The 25,703-nt window shown below is 39.4% G+C and overlaps 2 protein-coding genes across 5 annotated transcripts; both read right to left on the bottom strand.

Moving 5' to 3' along the window:
• epg5 (ectopic P-granules autophagy protein 5 homolog (C. elegans)) lies at window positions 1-20,768 on the bottom strand. Of its 4 annotated transcripts, none has more exons than XM_056745827.1 (46): window positions 20,645-20,768; window positions 20,462-20,511; window positions 20,238-20,353; window positions 19,296-20,153; window positions 18,836-19,079; window positions 18,297-18,427; window positions 17,944-18,051; window positions 17,754-17,827; window positions 17,462-17,573; window positions 15,773-15,887; window positions 15,437-15,587; window positions 15,004-15,165; window positions 14,355-14,512; window positions 13,808-13,962; window positions 13,305-13,445; window positions 12,942-13,103; window positions 12,513-12,635; window positions 12,107-12,372; window positions 11,645-11,785; window positions 10,742-10,883; window positions 10,254-10,451; window positions 10,054-10,164; window positions 9,815-9,937; window positions 9,531-9,697; window positions 8,625-8,855; window positions 8,339-8,462; window positions 8,023-8,170; window positions 7,529-7,700; window positions 6,943-7,105; window positions 6,404-6,546; window positions 6,166-6,322; window positions 5,829-6,023; window positions 5,221-5,434; window positions 4,880-5,001; window positions 4,596-4,803; window positions 4,438-4,513; window positions 4,246-4,349; window positions 3,928-4,103; window positions 3,589-3,774; window positions 3,304-3,513; window positions 3,058-3,202; window positions 2,720-2,962; window positions 2,259-2,478; window positions 1,860-2,075; window positions 1,604-1,718; window positions 1-1,354 (listed from the first exon to the last, which is right to left on the bottom strand). In XM_056745827.1, exons 3-46 carry the CDS (start codon window positions 20,289-20,291, stop codon window positions 1,172-1,174), a joined length of 7,647 nt encoding a protein of 2,548 aa, XP_056601805.1. In that variant the 5' UTR covers window positions 20,292-20,353; window positions 20,462-20,511; window positions 20,645-20,768; the 3' UTR covers window positions 1-1,171. The 4 variants fall into 4 exon arrangements, with proteins under 4 accessions (XP_056601805.1, XP_056601804.1, XP_056601806.1 ...); XM_056745826.1 differs by having other exon boundaries at window positions 20,238-20,341; XM_056745828.1 differs by lacking the exon at window positions 20,462-20,511 and having other exon boundaries at window positions 20,238-20,341; window positions 20,645-20,741.
• Window positions 20,769-21,054: 286 nt separating this feature from the next.
• On the bottom strand, window positions 21,055-25,178 carry riok2 (RIO kinase 2 (yeast)). The gene is made up of 10 exons (XM_056746166.1): window positions 25,034-25,178; window positions 24,495-24,633; window positions 24,281-24,397; window positions 24,007-24,182; window positions 23,735-23,823; window positions 23,400-23,591; window positions 23,231-23,323; window positions 21,918-22,349; window positions 21,615-21,687; window positions 21,055-21,446 (listed from the first exon to the last, which is right to left on the bottom strand). Exons 1-10 carry the CDS (start codon window positions 25,097-25,099, stop codon window positions 21,285-21,287), a joined length of 1,539 nt encoding a protein of 512 aa, XP_056602144.1. The 5' UTR covers window positions 25,100-25,178; the 3' UTR covers window positions 21,055-21,284.
• Between the last annotated feature and the right edge of the window lie 525 nt (window positions 25,179-25,703).

Genomic DNA, 25,703 nt, shown 5'->3' with positions numbered 1-25,703 from the left:
TGTGTGAAAAAAGACTTTATAAAAGCATGCAAAAATGGCCAGAAGGCTTTAGTTATTAAGCCAGTTAAAATTACAACCAAATATGCTAGGAAACACATTATACAAAGAAGAATATTTTCTTTTAGAATTTAAAGGAATTCTAGAGTAATTTTACAAAGGGGTAAAGGAATGTGTAATGTCAGAAATGTACAAGTTTTTATGGAGGTCATTTGCTTTGTACTGACAAGCATAATAACACTAATAAGTGCACTTAATAGGCACATCTCATATTGTAGCAGGAAACATTATTTGAACAGATCAAAAAAAATTACCCATCCTATTCCATCCACATGATGAAGTGAGAAAGAGGCTCAGGAATTCACTAAATAGGATAAAGTATATGGCCGATCACTATTGGTTTAATTGCATGGGCTCATAACAAATGTACTTTTAATAAAAACACAGTGAACCTCAAGTCGTCACAGTAAAATTGTTTATGATATCTATAATTATTGTAAATTCACCAGCATATTTGTTGTGCAAATCAATAGAAGCATGTGATGAGGTGTGCACACTGAAACTCACTGATAAAACATCACCAAAATTCCCACATCATGCATACTCATAAGCACATTACAACAATAACCCTCCCACTGCGGAAAGATGCTCGATTTGTGCCTGATAGGCTGATAACTGAATCTAACCACTTATCTTTACATGATAGAGTACTGACTGACTGACAGAAACGACTATGGTACTTTCCGTGTTTATGACCATCTTTACCAGCAAAAATGATATAAATATATGCAGTGAGCATTAAAATATAATGACACTGTCAATTCTGTGGACATGTTCGCTGTGTTATCGTTGCGTGTAAAAACCTGTTGTTTGGAACTTTTTAAGAGAAAAAAGAGGGACAAAAATTATATGGATTTGATATGGGAGGACAGAAAATGAGATGAAACTAAACTTTTAATCTTATGTTCTGCTCTGGATTGACTGCTGCATTATCGTATAAGATGATTTTAAAATCACATTCTGTTCAAGCTTCAGCCTGTTACCAGATTCTGGCAGATTGATTGACACGTCACTGCATTTATTTCCGACCAAAGAGCAGCATTCTCTCTCCGGGAGATCTTTGGTGGGTTTCACGGTGCCTGTCCCTTTCACTGACCTCGTTGTTAGTTTCCATCTAACGGATGATGTCCAGGTAATGAAGGTTGGCGTAGAGCGTGTTTACCAGCAGGGTTAGTAGGTGGTTGCTGTCACGCAGGCAGTGACCCGGGTACCTGATGAACTGGCAGGCTTGACTCACAGCTTCTTGCAGTTCTGAATACTGTTTATTACTGGGCATGGCCTCCAACACAGCTAAAGCCTGAAGACAGAGAGTCGTCATTTAAAATTATAAATATTCTAAAAAAAATATATATATATATATATATACAGCTAAAGTCAGAAACAAGAGAATTACACAATTACAAAATTACACAATTTTTTAGAAGATTTTATTTTTATGTTTTCATTGAGATAATTATTTCATCGTTTACATGCCAAACCTGACTTTCTTCTGCAGAAAACAAAAGAAGATACTTCAACGAACATGTTAACTAAACCAAATTCTTACCTGTTGGGCTTTAGATGAGAGCTGCAGCTCCGTGCCTGGACGAAGACGCAGCTGAGTTTCTGAGGGCACCTGCACCAGGAGAAATGCCGACATGCTGCGTGCAACAACTCGAAACCTGAAGCGAAGTTTGAACAATGTGAGACACGCAATCCTCTCATGTGCTTTAATTGAAGATGAATGTCATACATCTGATTTATTAGTTCTCTTAAACCGGACATCAAGCCAAATTTGTAGTTTTTAAAAAAACCTCTATTACCTGCTAGAAAGTGGAGATTTCTTCCCCAGGCCGATGGCACCCAGGATACCAGAGTTCAGTCTTTCCTCACCAAGCTGGGCCAGACGGTTCTGGAACGCCATTAAGGTGATAATCAAAGTGTCAAGCTCACAAGTGTCCTCTTGATCCACTTGGATCTGAAGAAGCTCCAAGACCTTATGCCACCACAAAAACAGCTTTGCCTCATCCGCCGGACCACTGTAGAAACGGAGAAGATAAACGATTTATTAAATACTTAATCTGACGAGAAATCATTCTAGAAGATTTGCTTCTGTGAGTCCTTCAACATCTAAAACAACTCAGTAGTATTAGTAAGTGTGATTATGTGTTCTTGCGTGTGTGGTTCTTCACAACTTTGAAAGGAATATTGCAGCCTGTTACCCTGGGAAGCCCTGGTTGATCCATGTGTTCAGCAGCACTAAGGTCTTCTTCTCATTGAGGAGAGTTTGCTCCAAGTTCAGCCTCTGGAGGATGTATATGTACAAAGTGAGGTAACTGCCCAGATTCAAGCTTTCCTGGATGAAGTCCTCAACAGTCAGCTCAGGAACCTGCAGAGATACCAGGATAGGCCCCCAGCCAGAATACTGATCAGTACATCCACCTTAGAGAAGAGACGCAAGATATTAGGATAATGGTTGAGCTAGATGCTAGCAAAACCAAGACCATGTGTTTGATTTACAGGGAATGCACATGACAATATGCTTGATGCACTTATTTTGGTTATATTTTGGATCAAGTCCATTTACATTGATGTAATTTATTCCTCTTCTGGACATTTAAAATTCCCAAATGGTTACACCAATAAATGACTAAGTACAGGACCAGTATTGCACTATTATTACCATCAGCGAAGTAGGACAGAATACAGGCCTCTGTGGTGCGAGCCATATGACGCACTGAGGCAAGGCATCTACACGCAGCCGTGAGCAGTGGGAGAACCAAAGGACCCCGAGCTCGCTTTTCCACCCAAGAGTGCAGTTTAGTCCCGAGTCCCTCTGCTGTAGAGATCCCAGCTTCATTCAGTAGAGTCAGCAGTTCAGCAAACAGATTGCAGATGGCCATATGTCGCTGCTGGGGGTCTGTCTCTGAATGAGGGACAAAACAGATTCAGATGTTATTTACTGATAACTTCTGTACTGCAGCTTTTTAATCGTGAATAGTAATGAACAAGTTTTCTCACCAGGGGGGTTAAAAAGGACAATGCACTCGAGTAATCTCTCCATTTCAGTCTCTAAAGATGCCAGACTGATGTTCCCATTCTGATCCAGAGAGGTCAGGAACTGCACCATGAGATGAAGGAAGGCTTGGCACTTTGAAGTCATGTCCTAAGAGTGACATCACACATAGCAGATGTGTTCAAATGTTCACCGTTTTTTATTTGAAATGTATCGGAAAATCTTATACCAAACCAAAATGTTCAGCCAACCTTGTGATGTAACGGCTGTGCGGTCATTTCAAATCCAGCAGCCATTCTAAGCAATCTGATGACTTGTTGTGAAGAAGTGTCACGACTGAGAACAAGGGATGCTGGGTAATGTGTGCTAACGTAGAGTGTGACGTTTTGATAAGCAGGAAAATCCACTAAGTGCCAGGGCAGAGAAACTGACTGGCTGAGCAGATTTAAGACAGACGACTCCTGCACAGAGGTGAAACAAGAGATTATTACCTATAGGTAGTCTTGAAGACGTGTCGCAGATCACTGACCACTCACAGGTTTGTTGAGGGGAAGATCCTCTTTTGCCAGGAACACCATCAGATAGAGGAGGGAGACCACCATGGTCTGAGCCGATGGGCTGGGATGGGGGCTGTGAGCATCAATCAATGCACTGACCCAGTTCACCTCACAAAGCAACTCTCCCATAAACAGGAAACAGCTCTTTGGGCTTCCCCTCTCAACCTGAACAGCATGACACGAATTAAATACTGAAATTTGTTAAAATTCCAAGTTCAATACTGTAATACGATTAATTGATTCTATTCACATACCATGCAATATACATGAGACATAGCAGAATGCGATCAATTTAAGTATATTTCAAGGTTTCCTCACATTGAAAAACTGGTTCATTAATGTTTGATCGGGATGGAGGTCCTTCCATGGCAAACGGCTGTACTCGGTGTGGTAGGTGTACAACAGGTACTCTGGCATCTTTGGAGAGGTGCATGTCTCACAGTAATGCATGAGATGAAGCCACAGAGCTCCTCTTTGTCCTGGCAGTAAACGATCTGCAGCAAAAAATAAATAAATAGACAATTATTATGATTTGAATATTGAACAAATGGTCAACAAAAATGTGTTGTACTTTCAGCCAAGAATAGCTATATGAATCATAATGTGAGTATCGTATCCTACTAGCAGTGTGTTTACCTTTGGATTTCTCATGTAAAATCTCTGTCAAGTGTGCATATAAGCGCACTAAGCTGGCCGCAGCTGTGGAATCTGATTCAAGCCATGGAGAACATCGAGGGTGACTGTGACACACACAAGACAGGCTTGATATAAGAATGCTGGTCCTCATCAATTGTCTCGTAATCAAAACCACATAAAAAGAGAACTTACCTTGTGTTGTCAGTTTTAAGATCAAGAATCCATGGTTGGAAAAGTTTGGCCATTTTTGCGTGCAGGTTCTCGAGAACTATTTGCACGACAACGTTTGTATATTAAAAGTTGTATATACACAAACAATCACAGATCTGCATTTTAAAATGTATTTGTACCTTTCACCAGCCTTGGACTTCCAACTGATTCTTTGCTACAGTTATTCAATTCCAGATCAATGACATAAGTGATGAGATTTTCCCAGAAGCCTTTGACTTCCTCAATGTACGGCGCCCATTTTGACAGGAGACCGAAGCTCCTAAAGTCTCCATTGGAAAGTCGAAGCTTCAGGAAGTACTTTGAGAGCCACTCAATTGTCTCGTCCACCTAGAATGATGTACAATTGTTATGGTGTGTCAACACACGTTAATGCTGCAGGTGATATAAACGAAGAGTGTATTACCTGTTGAGCGGAGAGGATGATGGCGCGGGTTTTCTCTGTCTTTAGCTTAGGATGAGAAGTGCAGCCCAACACTTTTAGTGAAGCCCTCCAACAGTCTGGACTGAGAAGCTGTTCAGAGGAGCCTGTGGAAGAGCACAAAATGCATTCAATTATTTTGTAATATGCCTGTTTTTGTATTTATATGAATTTCTTGTGAAATAAATGTAATAATAACATTCAAAAAGGCCCACCACACAAAACTTGCTAAGAAGCTGACAATAATATATCATATCATGTACTGTATCATACTGTTGCTGATATGTTGATGAATTAATCCAAAAGAAAGAAAAGTAGACATTTACTTTGCATTAGTAAACGCAGAAAGTCACTGTAGTGGTCTGGAAATTGATAAAGCAGCAGTTCAGTCCAGTGTTTGCAGAAGATGTTGAAGGGCATGAGGACTTCCGCCTCAGGTTCCAGTCCACAGGTACAAAGAGCCTGATGGATGATTGCCATCAGCTGGCTGCGCTCAGAGAACGCCGGGTGAGTCAATGACAGCCATTGCGTCACATCAAACTATAAACACAGGATAGTACATTTTTGGAGCATATATCATTACGGCTAACAGACTTTTCATGGAAACTTCAAATCAATATTTCTTTATAACACATCAAAAAATTATGAATAGACTTAATTGGAAATAACAATCAATATCAAAACCAATGCAATTGCATGGGGGCCAGTTAATAACATTCTTCAAAATATCTTCTTTTGTGTTATGTGGAAGAAAGAACGTCATAAAGGTTTGAAATGACGAGAGGGTGAGTGAATGATGATGGAATTTAAATTCAGTTTGATATCAGTTTAAGAATTATTGAAAGGCCACATATTTGTTTACATCCCGTATCCAACTTTCAAATGCAACCTGTCAGATGATCATTTACAGCATTATTCAATGAAGCTGCCTTACCTTTGTGAGGAGCATGAAGATGACATCACCGCTGTCACTATGGAGAGTATTGACCACTTCTTCATAGAGAGAGACCAGCTCTTGCGGAGACGCGTTAGGGGTGAAGTAGGGTGACAGCAGGTTACACAGGTGTCTGTTGATTAGGATGGTCTTCAGCATGTGCTTACATTCTGACTGGACATCCCGGATGAAGACCTACAGTCACACATTTAGTTCAAGTCTCCATATTTAATCTAAAAGGTACGTCTTTGTATAGGACACACAAAGCCACAAATGCATCCCGAAAATATAGATTTTTCTTTTCACAAATTCATTTATAATCTCTTAAAAGCAATACCTGACCCAGGATCTCAATACAGGAAGTAAAGAACTGGCGAGTAGGTGGATGTCTCTGTGTGTCCTCACACACAAACGACACAATCTGATAGAAAGCAGCGATGCCCACCTTCAGTATACCAGGTGATGGATTTAGTTTAAAAGCATTGACCAAGGCCCTAAACATGAACACACATATGTGGTTTCCATTTTATGACTAAAATGTAGAATGTACATAAAAGAGTTGAGTGTGTACTGACGTGATGAAGTTCTCGGTGTGTACGGCTGCCTCAGCCAGACTCTGAGGAGGAGGCTTGACTCCATCAGCCTGCAGCTGCTTAATATCATTCTTCAGACACTGGATCTGATTCTCCACTGGATCCAGTTTGTGCATTATTGAGTACTGCATGACACAAAGACAGAAAAAGAGCTCATGGAACTAGATCATCACGGGGCGGAGCTGTGGTATCAAGGTCCCATCTATTACCACAGACTCAATCCCAAAAACACAAATTGTGCCATCAAACCCCATTTTTTTGCATATTATAACTAACTAAAACCAACTTGTTAGAAAAATGGACACTTGAACATACATCAGCATGATATGGTGATACAATTGAACTGAAACAACACACAAAATTGACACAGAATTAAAACTCATATCATGTGGCAATCTTACAGATGGGGAGGCTGAGGATTATGACCTATACTGGAGTCCGACACCAGGGGGCGATCAAAACGTTTAGCTTCACTTAGACACATAGATTGGAAACACACAAGTGACAGGCATTGCATTTACCTTAACAGTGATGTGTGCAGGACCCTGGCAAGCCTGTCCTCCTTTACCACGACATTCTAACTGCATTGAGAGCTGGTCCTCTCGATTGATGTAGAGCTGAGGTAACACCTCCAAAAGTTCATTGTCCAGAGCGACTTGCTGTGTCTCACGCACTGTTGCCAACCTAAAATGATGACAGCATCATTCAGCATGTGCATTAAATGTATAGTGTTGTTGATGTATATTGCTGTTTTTGTATATTCTGTGTATATATATTGTGTATTTTTAGTGTTCATATTGTCGTTCTGTGTTATTTCATTCCAAAAGGACCTGAAATTATATTGACAAGTCGAACAAGTTTTTTTTGTAAGTACAACTAACTATGCAAATGAGAAATTATTCAAAGTCGATATTGAGATGCAGTGGTGCAGCAAAACAGCTTATCAATGACTCATTAGAAAGCTGAAGTCTGTTAATCTTACAACTGGAATGAATATGAATTGAAGACGAGCACTTATGGACTGAATCTGCAGTGAAGCATCCATCGATCCATATAGAGATGTCAGAACTCAATATAAAGGGTAAGTGCTCATGTATTGACTCTTACTTGGCTTGGTGCTGGAGCTTCGCAAGGTCTTTCTGAATTAAAGCTGTGGAGATTTTCTCATCAGACAAACTTTCAGTGGGAATGTCAGGCACTGGGGCTTTAAGTGGGACAAGCAACAGCGTCCCCTGGGGGGCATCATGCTTTCTCAGGTTGGTGAGAATACGCTCTCTCGCTGCAAACATTACATTGATCCATACAGTAAATTGTGACAAATAATAATGATCTTAACCTGATCTCTAAATATTGTCCTAAACATTATTAATAATATTGGATAATATCAAAATATACTTGAAACACTGAAACTTTTGTATTAAACAAAAAATTAATTAATCAACTAAATAATTTCGACACGTAAGCTACTTGCCCAAGGCTATAAGTCACGTGGGTCTTAACTCAATATGCATAAAACAAATAAAAGTGACATCGCTAAAGCTAAATCACATTTCCAAATGATCAGCAATTCAAAAATTCAGTTCATATCTATGGTTCAGTACCTGCCAAAGGGTTGATGAAGTCAGTGAAGATGGAAGAGTTGGTGTTCTGGAAAGGTACGGGTTGACTCTTGACCTTTGACCACAGATTGAGGACTTCCTGCAGCTCATGTTGGACTCGCTCAATGTCAACATGCTCTATCCACACCTCCTACAGACCAGTGCATATTTCTTTTTTTAAAATACCGCAGTCAATATTTAGTACATAAAATTATTTAGTAATTGAAAGAAACGGCAATTATCATCAACAATTTTGGATTATTTTTGCAGATGCCCATAAATGTTTTATGATAATGCAGCTAGAATGATGAACATTCACCTGCTGACGCTGCATGATTGTGGCAAGGCGATGGGTGTCATACTCCTTTGGCAGGGAGGGCAGGTAAATGTCCTGTTTCTGAAGGTTTTCATCATCCAACCACAATGCAAACACATTAAAGAGCCTAAACAACGAAAGTTTGATATTAAATTAAGACATTCAGGTTTTTATTTTTAAATAAAAGCAATTTAAATCCAACAGTAGACAGAATGGTCCGATATTTAATTGTAAACTAGATCTTTTGACAGTAAAGTGTATGAGGAGAGAATAGAACTCTGAAGATTACCGCACAAGCTCTGTGTGCAGCTCAGGAGAGGTCATGAACTGGGTGACGGGCGTCCCTGGAGACAGCAGACCGTCGCTGGATTCACAAGTAAAGCACGGCACCTTCAGAGCTTTGCTAGCAGCGTGATGGAAATCAGAGACCTCAACCATCCGCTGTCTGAGGCTCTTCAACAGAGACAGATGAGCAGCATTCTGAAAATAACGTCTGCCAATACAACCTTTCACCTCCAGCCTGGTAGTGACCAAGAAAACAGAACCAAAATCACAGATATTAAAATATCATCCTTGTAGTTCACAATTCCACATTTATGATGTATATCACACTTAATACAGCTACTTATTGAATAAAAAAAATTCATGATATATTGATTTTAAAATATTCAAATGCAACAAATGACCAATGAGAATCAGGTTCTCCAGGGTGCTATTTAAAACAAACTGGCATTTTGGCAAATGCAAATGATCTATTACTAACAAACCCAACAGCAACATTCTGTTCACACTGTTAAAAGAGAAGTTGTGTAAGAACTCTAACATCAGCCTTGTAACTCAGCAGTAGCCTGAAGTAAAGTCTTGCAAAACATGAAAACTGAGGAAGTATGAGAAGAACGGCATTGCAGCAAGTAAAAAAAAAGGAAGTGAGCAAGAGGGAAAGGAATACAGAGTAGGTGACAGGCAGCACTAAGATGACTTTGCATGCATCACAGATTGTGTAACAACCTCATTTTGCTGAATCATGAATCACAATAAAAAATTATGTTTGAAGGTCTTCTCTTTCAGGTGGTGGCTAAGACCTCGGAGCGATATGACTTTTGGTGCCGAAACACATGTATCATGGTGTATAACAAGCATGCAACGAAGGGCAGTTATGTTCAGTTCACACAAAGGAAAAGATGACTCCGCGTACCCAAACTCTGGTCCAGGTTGACGGAGGTAAAGTTGGAGGAATTTCTGCCACACCAAAGGTATGAGTGGGTGATCTGCAGGAGTAGCGAGAGCTTGTTGAGCCCAGCGGTAGATCATCAGCCTCTGCAGGGAGGGGATCACCTGAAGCTTGAGACGTACCTGGGCTTTCTGATGACCGAATGTTACAAGTAAATAAATTTGACAGCAATATCGCATCAAAACTTTCTCTTGTTCTCTTCTTGAGAGGTGTACTTGAGAAAAGATGAGAGCTGAATGGATATGTACCTTCAGAGCCTGATCTGGTGTGCAGGCAGAGTTGGAGAGAAGCTCATGTTCCACGCAGCGCCGCAGCTGAGAGTCTTCCTCGAACATAGACTCCATGTTTAAAACCAACCAAGCAAACCAAACCTTAAAACAAACCAAACCTTAAAACAAACCAAACGATGTGCAGGGGCACAATGACTAAGATAAATAACAAGATGTTTCTTATGCACTTTGTACACTTTACAGAAGAATTGACATACCTCCCCTGTAACAGCATTGCCTTCAATGAAAGATGGCGTGACATTTCCTGCTACTATCCAGCCCATAAAAGAAGAGAGCAAACCTTTGTCTCCATGGTAACCTAAGGCACTCTAATAGAAAAGAGATTTTCAGAATGACATGTTTTGAATAAACCATGATTGGTTGGAGATGGCTGTTTGTACACTAGCTAGTGACTGACCTTGTGCTGTTGATAGAGAAGTTTCTGGAGACATTCCTCTTGTTGGTGAAGAAATGCAGCACGGCACAGATGGTCCAGAAGGAACAGCACTGCTCTGTCTCGATGCCAGAGGTTCTGCCCGGTCAAAACCTGAAGCCAGAACTCAAGAACAGCTACCACACCAACACGCCCAGGTCTTGAACTTTCCAAAATATGGGCCTAAAGGAGAATAAGCTTTATGTTTTCTTTGCTTGTTAAAATAAATAAATATTTAAAGACTTTTAAAGCTTAACTTGTCTCTAAATGTATAATTTTACATACATTTCTATGTCGGCCAAATTGTCATACCGAAGCTACTGAAACTGTACCGGACAGCTCTAGGTAAGATTTTGAACAATGTATTTGCTCATTCCCTGATTCTTATTTTTATCCAAAGTTAAACATTGCAGCTTTAAAATCCATTTGAAAAGATTTGAGCTAAAACGGTATAGAAACTCTCATGATCTTACCTGGATCACACTATTCAGGAATTTGATGTTCTCACATGTAGAGGTGCCAATAAGATGCTGGGTCACCTTCTGTGTGACCTGCTGGGTCACACCCTGAGTCCAACTATCTATCTGTAAGAAAAGCTGAATACAGCTGAGAAACCTGAACAACATAAGAAAAAGACATACGGTCAGAAAAGCCACAACAGATTTTATATCATGGCAGTAAAGCCCATCTGTGAAAAGCAGAGCCGGACAAGTGCCGTGAGGAACGGGCGAGGCCGAGGCAGCTGGACATTGCACCGGTCTCGCATCTCTCACGGAGGAGCTCGGAAGCATAAAAGGAGGAGCGACAACAGTAAAGGCCGAGAGTGATCCAGGCCTGGACTTTATGTTATGTTTTACTATGTTTGTGTGGCCGGCAGTCGACCGTGAGGGAGCTGTCCTCATTTTACTTTTGTTTTGTTATTTGTTTATTTTATTAAAACTTGGTTAAATGTTCGCCGGTTCCCACCTCCTTCTTCCTTACTTGGAAGTGTGTCACACCATCTTTTCGCTGAAAACTTGACTTCATTTCTCGTACCATTGCCCTCCTATGATGTATCAATTCACTGTTTCCCTTACTCTTGCTAGTTCCTTTTGACAAACGCATCTGCTTAATGCATTAGAATGCAAATGTACAGGTTATCCTGCCTAGGTTTGCTCAGGATAGCTAAAGTTTAATTTCAGCACTTTATTTCATGTTAAATAGCTTTAAAGTTTGTAGCACTTCTCAATAGCTAACTCACAGGAAAATGCTAATGAAGTAACCCTAGATGCATTGGTCTATTACACAGCAGAAACTGCATCACTTTGAAAGCACAATGCAATTTCATTTGCGAGAGTAATAAAATGTTTACAATAGAAAGACAAAAAGTTCCTAACTGTTCGTTTTTGAGCAGGTAGAACTGGCAGTTGTAGACCAGAGGCAGAATGTTTTCCAGTATGTGGACTGCAGCTTTGAGATGTCGAGACTGGACCAGAGTCCTCAGCAGAGGTATCCCATCACTGCAGAATTTCTCCAAACTGTCAAAGATGAAACATGAAAGGTGAAGGTCAATTCATGTTAATAGATATGGATCTTTATGTTGTCGTTTCTGGTAATGTTGCAGTTGTCACAACACAAAAAAAGGCAAATGGTGGGTACTTTGAATATTACTTTTGACATATTTCCCATTTAAGATTTAATAGGCTAAGTATCATTCTGAAATGTGGTAAAGAAAGTAAAAAATTATTTATAAAATTATATATATTTTTTTTAAATAATTAAGAATATGTAAGCAACCCTAAACGTTTAAACTGTAGTGTAAATTGCAGAAAGAAAAAAAAAGGAATGTCATTATGAACCTGTTTCCAATGGTGGTCATCTCAATAGCCAGGAAGCAGCCAATGGGGATGCCCGCTCTGACAGCTTTGAAGACAGGGTGCATGGTGGGAGAATCTGTGATCTCAGGCACACTAGGGATGCTGGAGGAGTTTAGTGGGCACCAGGCATCCTGAGGACTTCTTTCATTGGCATGAAGCTTCAGGTTTAAAACCAGATCCCAGGCCCACTGGTTAAAGGAGGATTCTGGAGTCTGGCCGAGTCGCACAACATTAGCCAGGTAAGACACCTGTGCAGAGTTATGATACAGCGAATGTAAGTAAATGACAGAATTTTCATTTTGAAGGTCATTGGTGTGAATTCCAGGGATAACTTATACTGATAAAAAGTGTCTGGATCAATGAAGATCAAAATAGATACAAGTCAGACCTGTTTAATGCCTTCTGATAGTATCCCAGCATATGGTTTGTCTGTGAGGTTTTTTTGATACGCTTCAATAACCAACAGGGCAATTTCACTCTGCAAAGGAGCTGGTAGAACAAGGCTGCCATTCTGTGGGTCAAACAGAACATTTTACTTTCTACTCTTCTCTCAAACACTCAATAAAAAAGAAAAACACAAGACAATTAGTACAACACAAAAAGTATAATTACCGGCAGTGATATTTACAAGAGCAATTGATTTATGTAAGGCTTATCAAGGACTCTACACAATATCAAAATTTACTTCTAAAGTCGTATACAGGTTTTTAACGACAATTAGGTGAAAAAATGATGACAGAATGTTTATGTTTGGCTGAACTATCCCTTTAAGGCTATTGTGAGAAGTTAATTGTCAATATTAAATATTTAGACTGACAGGCTGAAATCCCCAGTTGAGGCCCTCCAGGATGATGCAGGCGAGTCTGTTCTCCACTGCAGTGAGGCTGAAGTTCAACAGCCAGTCACGGATTAACCCGACTTCTGCTTCAGCTGGTGTCCACATGTGGAGTGGCAACTCCTTAAACAGGTACAATGAAACCTGACCAAAAAACAAACATTACAATGGTCAATATTATAAATAATTTGTTTCTTTACTATCCGATTTTCTGTGTGTTACAAGCGCGCATGTTGATCTTCATAAATGTTTAATGACAGTCATGAATAATGACGTGACAGTGACAATTATTTTTAAGTCAACTTTAGATTTTGGTGGATTGGAGAGCCTTTGTACATCACTCACCATGCCCACTTTCTCTATGGTCTCTCTAAGTCTCTCCAACAACACAGATATGATGTGAGGGTGGGCTGTCGCTATAGCAGCCAGCAACTCCCGCCCTACTTTAGAGAAGATCTCTCGAGTGGCAATACTGACGTAAGATACCTGGGGGAAATAATCACAGGTTCATGGCATTTGGGATGAAATCACTATGAGATAATGAATTAATCAAAATGTCTTCATCCATCCTTTAGACAATTATATAACTCTAAAAAACACTACACCTATAAGTCGCTTTGGATAAAACCGTCTGCTAAATGACTAAATGTAAATGTAAAAAAGCATATCTTGGATATTTTAAGGAAATAGTAACAACATCTTAACTGTTTAAACGTTTTATTAAAAACCTTCTATGATCTCTATTGCTTTAACTCTTTAGTATGAAATATTAACAAGGATAAAAGCATAAAGACTTTTGTACATATGCTAAATTTAAGCGAAGCAAGCAGATGAGGGAGTAAGATCACCTCGTATATCTCTAGCACTATGGTCCTGATGAACTCTGGGTCTACGTCTGTGCGTCTGGGCTGAGCCATGTGTGCAAATGTAGTCAAAAGGCAGATTCCATCTGAGCTGTTGATCTCCGACAGCCAGTTCTCAAATTTCTCCAGGTGGCTTGAATCTGGAAACACAAAAACATACGCTGTAGTTTCAGTTTGGGCAATTTCAGACCTGTTGACTCCTTTTCTTAATATAAGTAATGTCTTATTGGAGACATTACTGAACTTATTGGACAGAGCGCGCACGTTTATTCTTGTAGTGGTCATTTAGGCATTTCACCACTTTAAATGCAACGAACATGATTACAATTTGCCTGGTTTGTTGTTATGTCGGGTTAGATTACTTTCTCAGCACAAGTGACCCATTCCAGAGTTGGTTTTCAAGCAAGCTCGGAATCCGAGAGTGAATGCCATGGTTACATAAAGTGTTGAACAAATTAAAATAAAGAAAATGTTGCAGGTTCTCTGAACTATTGTCTTGTGCGTTTCAGCATAGATGTGCTGAGCGTCTCACCTTTGAGCCCCTGGATACAGTCATCAGCACTTAAGCTACAGCTGAGCCTCTCCAGACCTTCCGCCTCTGCACACTGCATGATATAGAAGATCTTCCACAACATGGAACTGGACAAGGTGCCATATGGCATCTCAGACATGAACAGCCATATACCCAGTCTGTGAATAAATAAAGAGTTACTTACTTTAGTCATTGTTGATAGGAAAAATGACCAAAAAGGGAATGCTTTTAGTCAGTTTAGTTGTGATTTCAAACAGAAAGGCAACATTAGGTGGCTGTTTATATTGTACAAACAACTTACAGCGTAACTGTGTAATTACGAGGTAGCAGCCCTGCACCCAACTTAACACATATTAAGTAAATGCACTTGACAGTATTTTGTCAGGTACACTGCAAGTGCACATACTGTAATGTGAAATAAAGTGTCACCAAAAGTTACAGTATTTAGACAAAAGTCTAATTTGGGAACAGGATTAGGGCAAGTTGCAGATCACACCTCTAATTCTCCCACATGAGCACAGAGGATTAATTGTAAAGCTTGTGTGCTTACAGCTTGATCTTCATTTTTCAAAGTTTAATGTTTCAACACAACATCAAACAGATTGTGAGCAAAAAACGTTATTGATTAAACATAAATGATACACAGTACCTTTTGGCCTTAAGAACATGTAGCACGGCTCTCAAGAAAAGATGATCAAACTCAACCTGCAGCTTCTCCATTGAAAAGGACTGTTCCTGGATTGTGGTTCTGCTCACACCTGTAAGGCTGATGTACTGTGCCCAGTGGTCACTCACATAACACAGCGTCATGCTAGAATCAGTGAAAGAACAAACTGTCAGTAAACACTCAAGATATCAAAACATTGATCTTTAGTTTGAGCTTAACGAGTAGTGTGAGTTTGAGGAAGGATTATGTCCTTCTACTGACCAATAGGAGATGGCCAATTATTTAGAAAACTTTTTGCAATACTATTTGGTAACGCTAGAGGCACATAAATAACACACATCTCCTTTACTTTATTTAAACAGTATAATAATATCAAATGTACTTAGTTTCCTTCTTAAGATTTGGTTTAGCTGACCGTATCATGTGGCCAATCCTCTTTACAAATTGGCGATAACGTGCTCTGTTGTAGGTCTGCAGGCCGACAGCGAGCAACTCGATCAGTGAAGAGGCAAAAGCAAATATCTTCATCATCTTTTGACTGGTGGTGGCTTGAGGCTGATAGTTGCCTATGGGCAAGAATAACATTTGAAATGTCAACTTTACTCACTTTGTTTACTAATATATAAAAAAAAAATGTATTTCAGATGTAATATATAACAGCAAGAGAATACAATAAATCTAATACTGACTATGAAATATGTGAATACGTTTCAGAACATAAGTCATCTATAGGGAATGGTGAGAGCCTCACCTTCAGAGCAAATCCCCAGTAAGTGTTTGAAGAGCTCATCGAAAGGAAACTGAGAGAACAGAGAAATCAGATCGTCCTCAGACAGCAGCATCCAGCTTGTTTCTGGATCTTCATCCTGAGTGAATTCAAAACAAGTGTGACAATGGTCATCATCACACAGGGGTCGGATGGTGACATCAACGATATTACGAAATATCTGGTCTGTCATAGGTTTAAAAATAAAAAAATTACATATAGGGGTGGGAATTTAACACGGTAAACCGGTAAAATTAATTAAACAAAATAATGTCCAGATAGAAAACTTCCAAACACAACTGCTTGTACAATGATTAGAAAATAAATTCAAGATCTACAAAACCACACACATTGTTATACCTATACAGCAGGGCTAGCCTTAACATTTAAATAAGTAGAGAGACTTTAAAGCGGCCCTGCAACGGTGTTTCATGCATTCTGACTTCTTTACAATGTTAAACGTGCTTTCTTATCATGCTTAACATGGTCAACCTCGAGTTGGGTGCATTACGTAATACTTCTGTGCTCAATACACTTCCCCAGCGATCTCACAGGTTTTGTAAAGTTTTTTTTAGAACATATAAAACTGTTTTGTAACAACTTTTCTTTGTCCCTTATTGGACAATTCTCCCAGAAAAGCACGTGGCACGCCCACGCGACAGCAAGGAGAGCAGGAAAGCAGACGTTCGCGAAGTTCAGATGTTTGTTTGTTGACTGCATTTGGGTGATACGTGTTATAAACTGTGGATATTACGCTGGATTTGGAGAACTGATAGATGGAGTGGTCCCAGCGCTAAAAGATGCTGGACATGAGCTGCATGCGGTGAGTGAAACTGATGTCTGTATTTTGTTGACAATGTGCTTTAGTTCAGCCTTGCCCTCCCCTCGCACGCGCCATATGATTTCAGAAACAATCATAAAGCTGTATCTATCTTTTATAAATGTGATCAAACTAAATACTCTTCGAAGATACGAAGTATGCAATACTACTCTATAGGTACTCAAGATTAATATGAGATTGCAGATACCACATGTTACGCCCGCTTTAAGAATGGTGTGCTTAAAGAAATGCATCTTTTGAGACACCACATCAAAGACGCTGCTTCATTCAATACTCAAGAAATTCACGCAGCTCTTAATGATATATTGACGACTTATTGTAACAATTTCTTATTATGTAATTTAAACAGCTACATTTACGAAAAACTGCGTTTTCCCTTCTAAGTACGCAGGACACATGAATGTGTTTGGAATTCACCCGAAGACGTGATAAAACTGTTTTTTTACACAGACAAATTGATTCGCTTTATGTGTCAGTTTACCATCACAAGGGACAGGGATTATATAAATAAGAGGAACACAAAATAACAGAAGAAATGAGGATATAGTAAAAAAACTGTCACACATGCTATTTATACTTTTGGAATCTGGCCCTCAAAGGAAAGTAGTTGAAGACCCCTGCTATACAGTTTTCTTAACATAATCAGTGTTCTGATGCTTCCTTTATGTATAGGCCTTTACTATTTTCATATTAGTATATGAATAATTGCGTTATATATATATATATATATATGGACATAAGTAATTGCCCTGTAGTGTATTATTTAATACTGCAACATATTTTTCAACATGTCAGGATTTTTGTTTCTTAAGGGATACATGATGGACACTCACTTCCTCTCCACCTTCATCCACCAAAGTCCAGTTACCAGATGCAGGTCCTGAAAGACTACTGTTGCCCTTTGTGTCAATGGGCTTCATGTGTCCCAAAAAGTCTGCACGATGCCTGCATGGCCACACACAACAATCAACAAAATGTCCATCTACAGTTTGTTTGCATACATACTGTAGTACAGTTCCTGCCATCCAATGACTGGTCAACATATTTGACTTGGTCCAGCAAAAGATATAAGAACAGACAAAGTGCAATGAAATTAGAGATTAATTCCCAGTGCAGTATTTTTACCTCACAGGAGACATAAGAATAGCCAGAGCCTGCATGAAATGATACACTCCGGGCGGGTTATCCAATACTTTAATCTATAGAAAGAGGACAAAAATAAGACTGTGATTTTAATCATACTCTCATTTTTTACATATTAGTGTGAAAGCCACAGTATTACACAGCAAAATATATTAAAGCTTTGTTTCGGTACCTGTAGGAATGGCACCGCCCATTTCCCCAATCCTGCTGGGCAGCAGAGCAGGTGGTTAAGAATGAACAAATGATCTCCTGCAGAACCAGCCCGATGCAGCACAGACACCTGCGTGGAGAAAAGCTTTTAGGCTTCAATGCAGGATGTAAAAAAATCTAAAGAAAAATGTATAGCAAGTGTATTAATATTTCAAGCTCGCATAAGATGAATTCAAGAACATTAGAATAAAATATTTACACCATCTTACAGCTATTTAGCTAACAATTGTCATGTTTATGTTTCGAATGCTTTGATGATAATAATTTCTCATAATAATAATGGCATCTCATGAGCTTTTGTTTGGGGGTCTTTACCAGCCTCTGTAGCCAGAGATGGATGTCAGCCTGAAACTGGGTGTCATCCAGAACCCTCCTTGTGAAGATGAAAAGGACACTGATGCTCTCTTTCAGTGGTTGCAAAGAGGAGGGTTGAGACTTTGAACCCACTAAGAAGGTCAATGCAAAACAAGAAGATCAATAGACATTTACAGCCAACAAAACACTTCATTATTATTCAATAGGGCATAGAAAATAATAATATGATAATTGCTGTATATTATTTAGAGCAATAATATTTTATCACATTAAATATCTAAAATAAATTAAATTAAATACATTGGAATTAAATAACAAAAGATTTAAAGAAATTTCATGTAATTTAACTGTTTGTAATTCAATTTAATTGTATTTAATTTGACTGTATTCTATTGTATGAATCATTACAGCATCAATTGTGTAAACATTCCATACGGTCCAAAACAACTGACCTCAACGTATTCAGCTCCTATCACAATTCAAAGTAATCGAACCACATGAAAATAGCGTCGGGTCAAGACTTATCAGTATGGGCTTGCCTGTGCTTGTATCTTGTACAGCCACACGTTTGGTGTTGGGGTGGCTGCTGAGCAAGTGGTAGAGATAAGACTCCACTTGCAGACAGGACAGGATGGAGGTGTACGAGTGAAGGGCCACCGTCTGATGGAGGATTTCCGCTTTTGCAGCAAACAGATGTTTCAGGTCAGCTATTGCTGCCTCATTCAACGTCACCTGCTGGTAACAGTGGTAGCCAAACACCTTCACCTGGTCTGCGCACACACCCTGAAAGGCAAACAGATGGGCGTGTGTTTATGAAAGGCACAACAGAGCTATACAGTTTAGAATCAATACATATTGAAAATGCAGGAACAATACGTAGAGCATTATGTTTGTTGTAGAGAACATTGCTACACTTGCCATGTTAAATGTTTCATGCACATTTTCAGTCTTCTCTCCTTTATACTATCTTTGTCATTTCAATACCACAGATAATCTCACCTGTAAAGAAAGCCTTTCGTCCCTGAAGCTCCACAGCCGATTCTGCACATTCTTGCAGTCCGAGTTCGCAGCCTGCAGTTCAGTCTGGGCCTGAGTCAGCTGCTTACGGCACCTCCAGTAGCTCAGAAGCAGCTCATACAGCTCATGTCCTTCTTGGTGAGCTAGACCCTGGAACTCAGCTTCATGCAGCTGCACATTTTCCAGCCAGGAACCCGGTTCCCACAACAGCAGCTGTTCGTTAGTAAAGGGCTTTTCACTCTGGCATGACCATGGAAGCTCTGGGTAAAGCCTCTCCTTGGGCCTTTCCTCATCAGCGACCTCCACGGGAACCAGGCTGGGTGGGGAGGACTCCAGGTTTGCTAGAGGCAGGACGGCTGGAGATATCTGTCTCTGTTCTGATGCCTCAGCGGCTAGTGACAAAAGGGAAGAATCTAGAAGTCCCTCCAGGAGTTGAGGTTCAGAGCAGGCAGCGATGGAGGGATATATAGAAGAGACATGAAATGGCTCAAGTCTAGCACTAAGAGGTTTTTGATCATTCAGGTGGTGTTGGGTAGATACCAAAGTTTGATCTGCTTGAGGTGGCATGGCTTGAGATGATGTAAGCTCTGATTCAACATTGCAAGGGGGTTTCTCCACAACTTTTTTCGTGTTACACAAAAGATCTTTGTTTTGGTCCTTTTCAGCTTTGTCTTTATGCTCTAGTAAGGGGTGAGTGGTTGGTGGGTTTGGATTAGAGGTAGAAGGCAGAAGACTGAGGGGAACATCTGTGAATTCAGCAGTGATCTCAACTGTCTCAGTCAGCTCTGTGGAAGGTCCAGAGGGTTGTCTAACACTTTCCGGCTGTCTTTCTTTTTTGACCTGTTAATGAAGTATGACATCATTTTAAAACTTGATACGTGTATTTGTAAAACTAAGGAGTCATATCAAACTAGGTTCGTTCACCTGTGACTTTCCACTGGATTTGGACTTTGATTTTTTGGGTCTCACAGCCTCCATCTTCACAAAGCTATCCACATCCCTTTAGATCCACAAGACTCCGTGGCACACTGGTCATGAAGCTAATATTAGGTTAAACAATCCAACTAACGTACAATCATTGTCGAATTAAAAAAAAGTATAGATTGACATTGAAAACACATGAGCTCAAACAACAATAAACATCTGACCTGACTCAGAAACTCTGTTTTTAACAGTGGATCCGCATACTGATCGAAGGCTACAGTAATACAACAAGTGAGGTAAAGTTAACGGGTAAATTGATAACACGACTAATGTATTAAAGTAGTATATAATATGTTTTCCAAAACTGAAACAATATCAGATGTTAAAGGAACGTCAGCATTACCCACCTTAATGATATTTCGTGATATTACTCATATGTACAGCTGCTGTCAGTCAGTAATAAAGCTTTAGTGGAGCTGTCAATTCTTGATGTTTTGTTTTGTTCGTGGACGTTATCGCAATACAGGTCACGTGACTCTCCACCCAACAACGGCAAGCGACAAGGGACAAATCGCGAAACAGGATCCGCTACAAAAATAGCTTTACAATGTTATCATGGCTAACAAAAAACTGTTCGTAAAAGATTTAATTTTTAACATCTAATATATATATTTTTGTATTAACAGCTGTAGTAGTAATGATAAGTAGAAAAAAAGCACTGTGTAAATGACACGCTTGCAAAACTTTTTTACTGAAAAGATATCAGAGAACGATGGTTTAATGAGTTAGTCAATAAAAATGTGTGTAAAATAACATGTTCACATTATTATGTTATTTAATTGACTTAAAATGATCAGAGTCAAACGTGTATACAAAGCTATAATCAGAGAATGTACTCATAGATGCCTATTATAAGTCACAAAATCAGACAGACAAAAGACACATTTGCTAAAAGACACATTTTTTTGCAGTCGTTTTATTTTCATACACAATTATCACACAACAAATTGCTCAATAATGTCCCGGGGGGACATTTCTGTGCCATCCTCATCCCCAAAAGTTATCCGCCTCCAGACTGCACTTGATGTTCATGTGATTTTCTCTCCTCTCTTTTGTTACCAGATTGGCCTCACCCTTCTGAAGACGTCGTCTCTGAGCGGCCTTCTGCTGTTTGGTAAGCTGTCGCTTTACTTTTTGCCTGATGATCTCCTGCATTGAAAATAGCCAAATGACAAGTTTCAGAGTACCGAAGTAACAGAAATGCTTTAGTTCATAACATCTGACTTTATGATGCAAGTAAAGATGATTGAATATTGAGTCGACTGTGTCACACGGACTCCGTAAACATAATAATACACGTAAAAGGATTTTACTCACAGGTGGAATGGTTGAACAACTGCCAACACTTCCAATGGTCGTTTCACTTGTTGTTCTTGTCCTAACTTGGTCTCTGTTGAACATAACACCACAATAACTTTATTTCTAGTTGATTCAGTTTATCCAAAATCGACTTGCAGTGCTGTCAAGCTTTCCATGTGATCAGTATGTACGCGTGTTCTCTGGGAATCTAACCCACAACCTTTCGTTCTCAACTGGAACACTAACTTTAACTTGAGCTCTTTTCCTTGTTTTTTGATCTCACAACATTCACCCATCAATTTCTACTTAAAGTTCTTTTACCTGAAAGGTCTGAATTCTTTGTTGCTTGCAGACATGTCAACCAAATCCGGACACTCATCCTCTCTCTCACCCTCTTCATCCCTTCCCAAGTCCTTAATGTCGTACACAGTTTCTTTCTGAATGTCCTCTAAGGGGATCTTGCTCTCACATTCAGCTCCCTCATGCTCCTCCACATCGCTCTCCTCTGATGGGATCTCCTTACTAATTTTCAGACCTTCCAGCTCCAGCATGGCAGTCTTATATTCCTCCATGCTGATAGCCTCCTCCGAAGCCGGCTGACACGTTTCATCATCAGACTCTGGGTGTTCACTGTCTTCATCTTCACTGAGTTCCTCACTTTCTGGACCTTCAGGATGGAGCAAAGAGTCATCCTGCTGCAGCTCCTTGGTGTAGCCACTAGCTGAGATTTCCACATCAAGAGAGCAACCTTTTCTGCAGAGAGGAATATATGACAACTTAGTTTGATCTATTAAAGCCTGCAGGTATTAAAGGGGTCATATGGTGCGAACATGTGTTTTTCTGTCTTTAGTGTTTTATAAGTTGCCCATGCATGTATTAAGACGCGCAAAAAAATAAAGTGGACTTTTGGTCCATTAACAAGTGGGAGGCACATATGCAAACGGTTGTAGTTCCTACACCGTTCACCTGATTTGGATGTAAATACCCTCAAATTAAAGCTGACAGTCTGCAGTTAAAGCACATCTTGTTTGTTTCATTTGAAATCCATTGTGGTGGTGTATAGAGCCAAAAATGTTAGTATTGTGTCCATGTGCCTATATTTATGGACCTGACTGTCTATGATTGTTTGTTTAGAGTCCTTATAAGTTGTATGTAAAAGGTAAAACAGTAAGCTATGGTTTTTAACATAATATTTTTTAATATAACCTTACCAATCCTTAACATCCTGCTCAAGTCGCACTGGCAAAGTTGATGTATCTGCTTGATAATTTTAATTTTCCGTATCAGATTCCGGCTGTCAGTACAATTGCTTGGGAACATGATGTTCCGAATATGGTAAGAGGCGTCACATTTCCCTCCAATCACTACGTATTGGTTAACTGGCCAATCATAGCACACCTTGCTTTTCAGAGCAAAGAGCTTTGTAAAAAATCAGCGGGTTTCACAGAGGAGGGGCATACGAACATGCCCGGTATGTGGAAAATACAGCATGTTTGAACCTTAAATCGTGTATAAACATTGCATTACATCTTAAACAAACGATAATATTCCTTTTAGCCGTGTCGACTCCTTTAAGTGATAATGAAGAAACGGTATTTAAAGCCCTCCGAAAGCGTTTGCTTTCAAATTATTACCTGATATCTTTAAATGTTGGATAGAGTTCGCTTTCGTAGTTGAACCTTTTGATGAAAAAATCTCGAATACACTTGACATCCCGATCATAGTACCTTTAAAAAACAAATACAATTCTCAATATCACAGGCAGTGTCTTCAATGTAATAATTAATATTATAGTTTAGTTACCATTCTGCATTTAGATGGGAGGTGGAGACCATCTGAGGGAAGTCAATCATTGTGACATTGTCGTTGTCATCGAGCATAAGATTAAATTCGTTGAAATCTCCATGGATCAGGCCGTGATTAGCAAGTTTGACTATTAGATCCATGATTTCACTGTAGAGTGTCGCTGGGTCTTGAATCTGTCGAACTTGGCATCTATAAAAACGGATTTAACATCTTTGTATTTTACAGTTCTATACAGTACAAACTAACAAAGTTGGAGCGCAATCCACTAGACTAGTTTTGGATGTATGAAAAAAGTTGTTTGTTTATCTAAAGTAAAGTCGCATTAAACTTACAGAGGGTATCCATTAATGAGCTCCATAACCACTGTATGTCTGTTGTAGTCTAGTGGTTTTGGAACAGGAAATCCTCGATCATATAACGCCTGTAATAAAAAAAAAACAGATATCTAAATACAAACTATAAAATAGGTTTCTGCTCTTTCCTCATTTAAACGTTTGTTTATTATAACATGTTACAATAGAAGCAACAAAGTATTGCACAGAACAGCCATAACTGCAAAAGTAATAGATTGAACAGATCAAGTTTTTTTAAATTTAGATATTACCTTCATGTATGCAAACTCTTTCATTGCAGAGAGCCGGGACAGATACAGCCATGAAATTTTGTTTCTGTGCTTGTGGTAGTCTCTCTGGTTCTTTAGATTTCTGAAGGATGTACGACCCAGTCTGTGAAGCTTCATGGCAAACTGCTCTCCCTCAGCATTTGCAACAATGTAAATATCTATTTATATACATATAAAAATGACATATGGATTATAAGATCCTGACCATAATAATCTTAAATTTAGAAGACTGGCAACAGTAGATTATTTTTCCAACCTGACTCTTTACCAACTCCCATTTGGTTTCCAACAGACACAATAACATCTCTAGCTGAAAGAGTCTTCAGTGCCAGATAATCATAACCACCGTAATTCAGCCGATAACCTTGTACAGCTACAACAACAAAAAAGAGAAATCAACCAAAGTGGAATTAACTCAGGACAAGGTCATGGACAGTATGAACACATGAAAATTCGTGTGGAATGCTTACTTTTACTGCGTTCGTAGGCAAGCAATTTATGTTTGACAAGCTCCCTTAAAATTTTGTTGCATCCACCATGTTTGAGACTGGCAATGGATGAGATGAGACTTGCTGGGACGATTTCGTGATTCTTCATGCCCATCTCCACCTGTTTTCCCAAGAAAAAGTTTGACAAAGTTAGTGACTGGACTTTTCGACTTGACTAATACTTTCAAAGTATCACATACAACACAACTACAGGAGTAAATGTTCTTATTATGTTTAACATAAACGTGATGGCTCAGTTGACGACATGAAGTATCCTATTCTCTCATTTCAAGTTAATGTAAGCAACACATGCCAATTTACAAAAAGCAATCCATATATAAACAGTTACCATATTACAATGTACCTAGCATAATGGGGAACTATATTATATAATATTTCATACATTAAGTCGCGGTCTTCAGTTTAAATGGTTATAATAAATACAGATTGATGTCTTAGTGAATTCAGCTCAATGTGAACAGTTCACGTTAAACGGTCTCTTTTTAAATATATATACTTACCGCTGTAAGGACCCTAAAATCATCTCTTGAGAGATATCTCAGAACAACGACATTTAATTTACCCATAATGACAAAACGCTTTATTCCTTATTTGTTTTATAAACGGGAATGCGTCAAGCCGCCATTCCACATGTTCGAGAAGGAAGAACACATGACTGTGATGTCACTTTAGTCGGCGTGGGTCAGTGCGACTCCAGGCGTCCTGGAGCGGAACTGCAACGTGGCGATTCGAGTGACTTAACGTGCTCTCGAAAATTCTAATACCCACTACAACACGGAAATAGTGTGTGTAACGGTCCTATTTTAATGTTAGCAAATACTTGTATTGTTTTACTGCAACTAAACATGTAGTAACATCGTTTTAGAGGCAGTTGTGGCCTAATGGTTAGAGTTTTAGTCGAGACCAGAAGGTTGTCGGCTCGAATCCCAGGATCGGCGTGTAACGGTGCCCTTGAGCAAGGCTGCTAACCCCTACTTGCTCCCTGGGTGCTACAGCGATGATGTATGTGTGTTCACTACTCCATGGATGGGTTTGACGCCGAGGTCACATTTCGGGTATGGGTCACCATGCCTGACAAAGAGGTCACTTTCACTTAATGTTACTATCCAGACGTTACTTGAAATTGTGTAGTGGGAATTGTCGAATTTCCGAGAGAACGTGAAGGCAGCA

Source organism: Triplophysa dalaica, chromosome 4, assembly GCF_015846415.1.
Source record: "Triplophysa dalaica isolate WHDGS20190420 chromosome 4, ASM1584641v1, whole genome shotgun sequence".
Lineage (NCBI taxonomy): Eukaryota > Metazoa > Chordata > Actinopteri > Cypriniformes > Nemacheilidae > Triplophysa > Triplophysa dalaica.
Note: the sequence above shows the minus strand (reverse complement) of the source record. Positions and strands in the feature narration are given on the sequence as shown.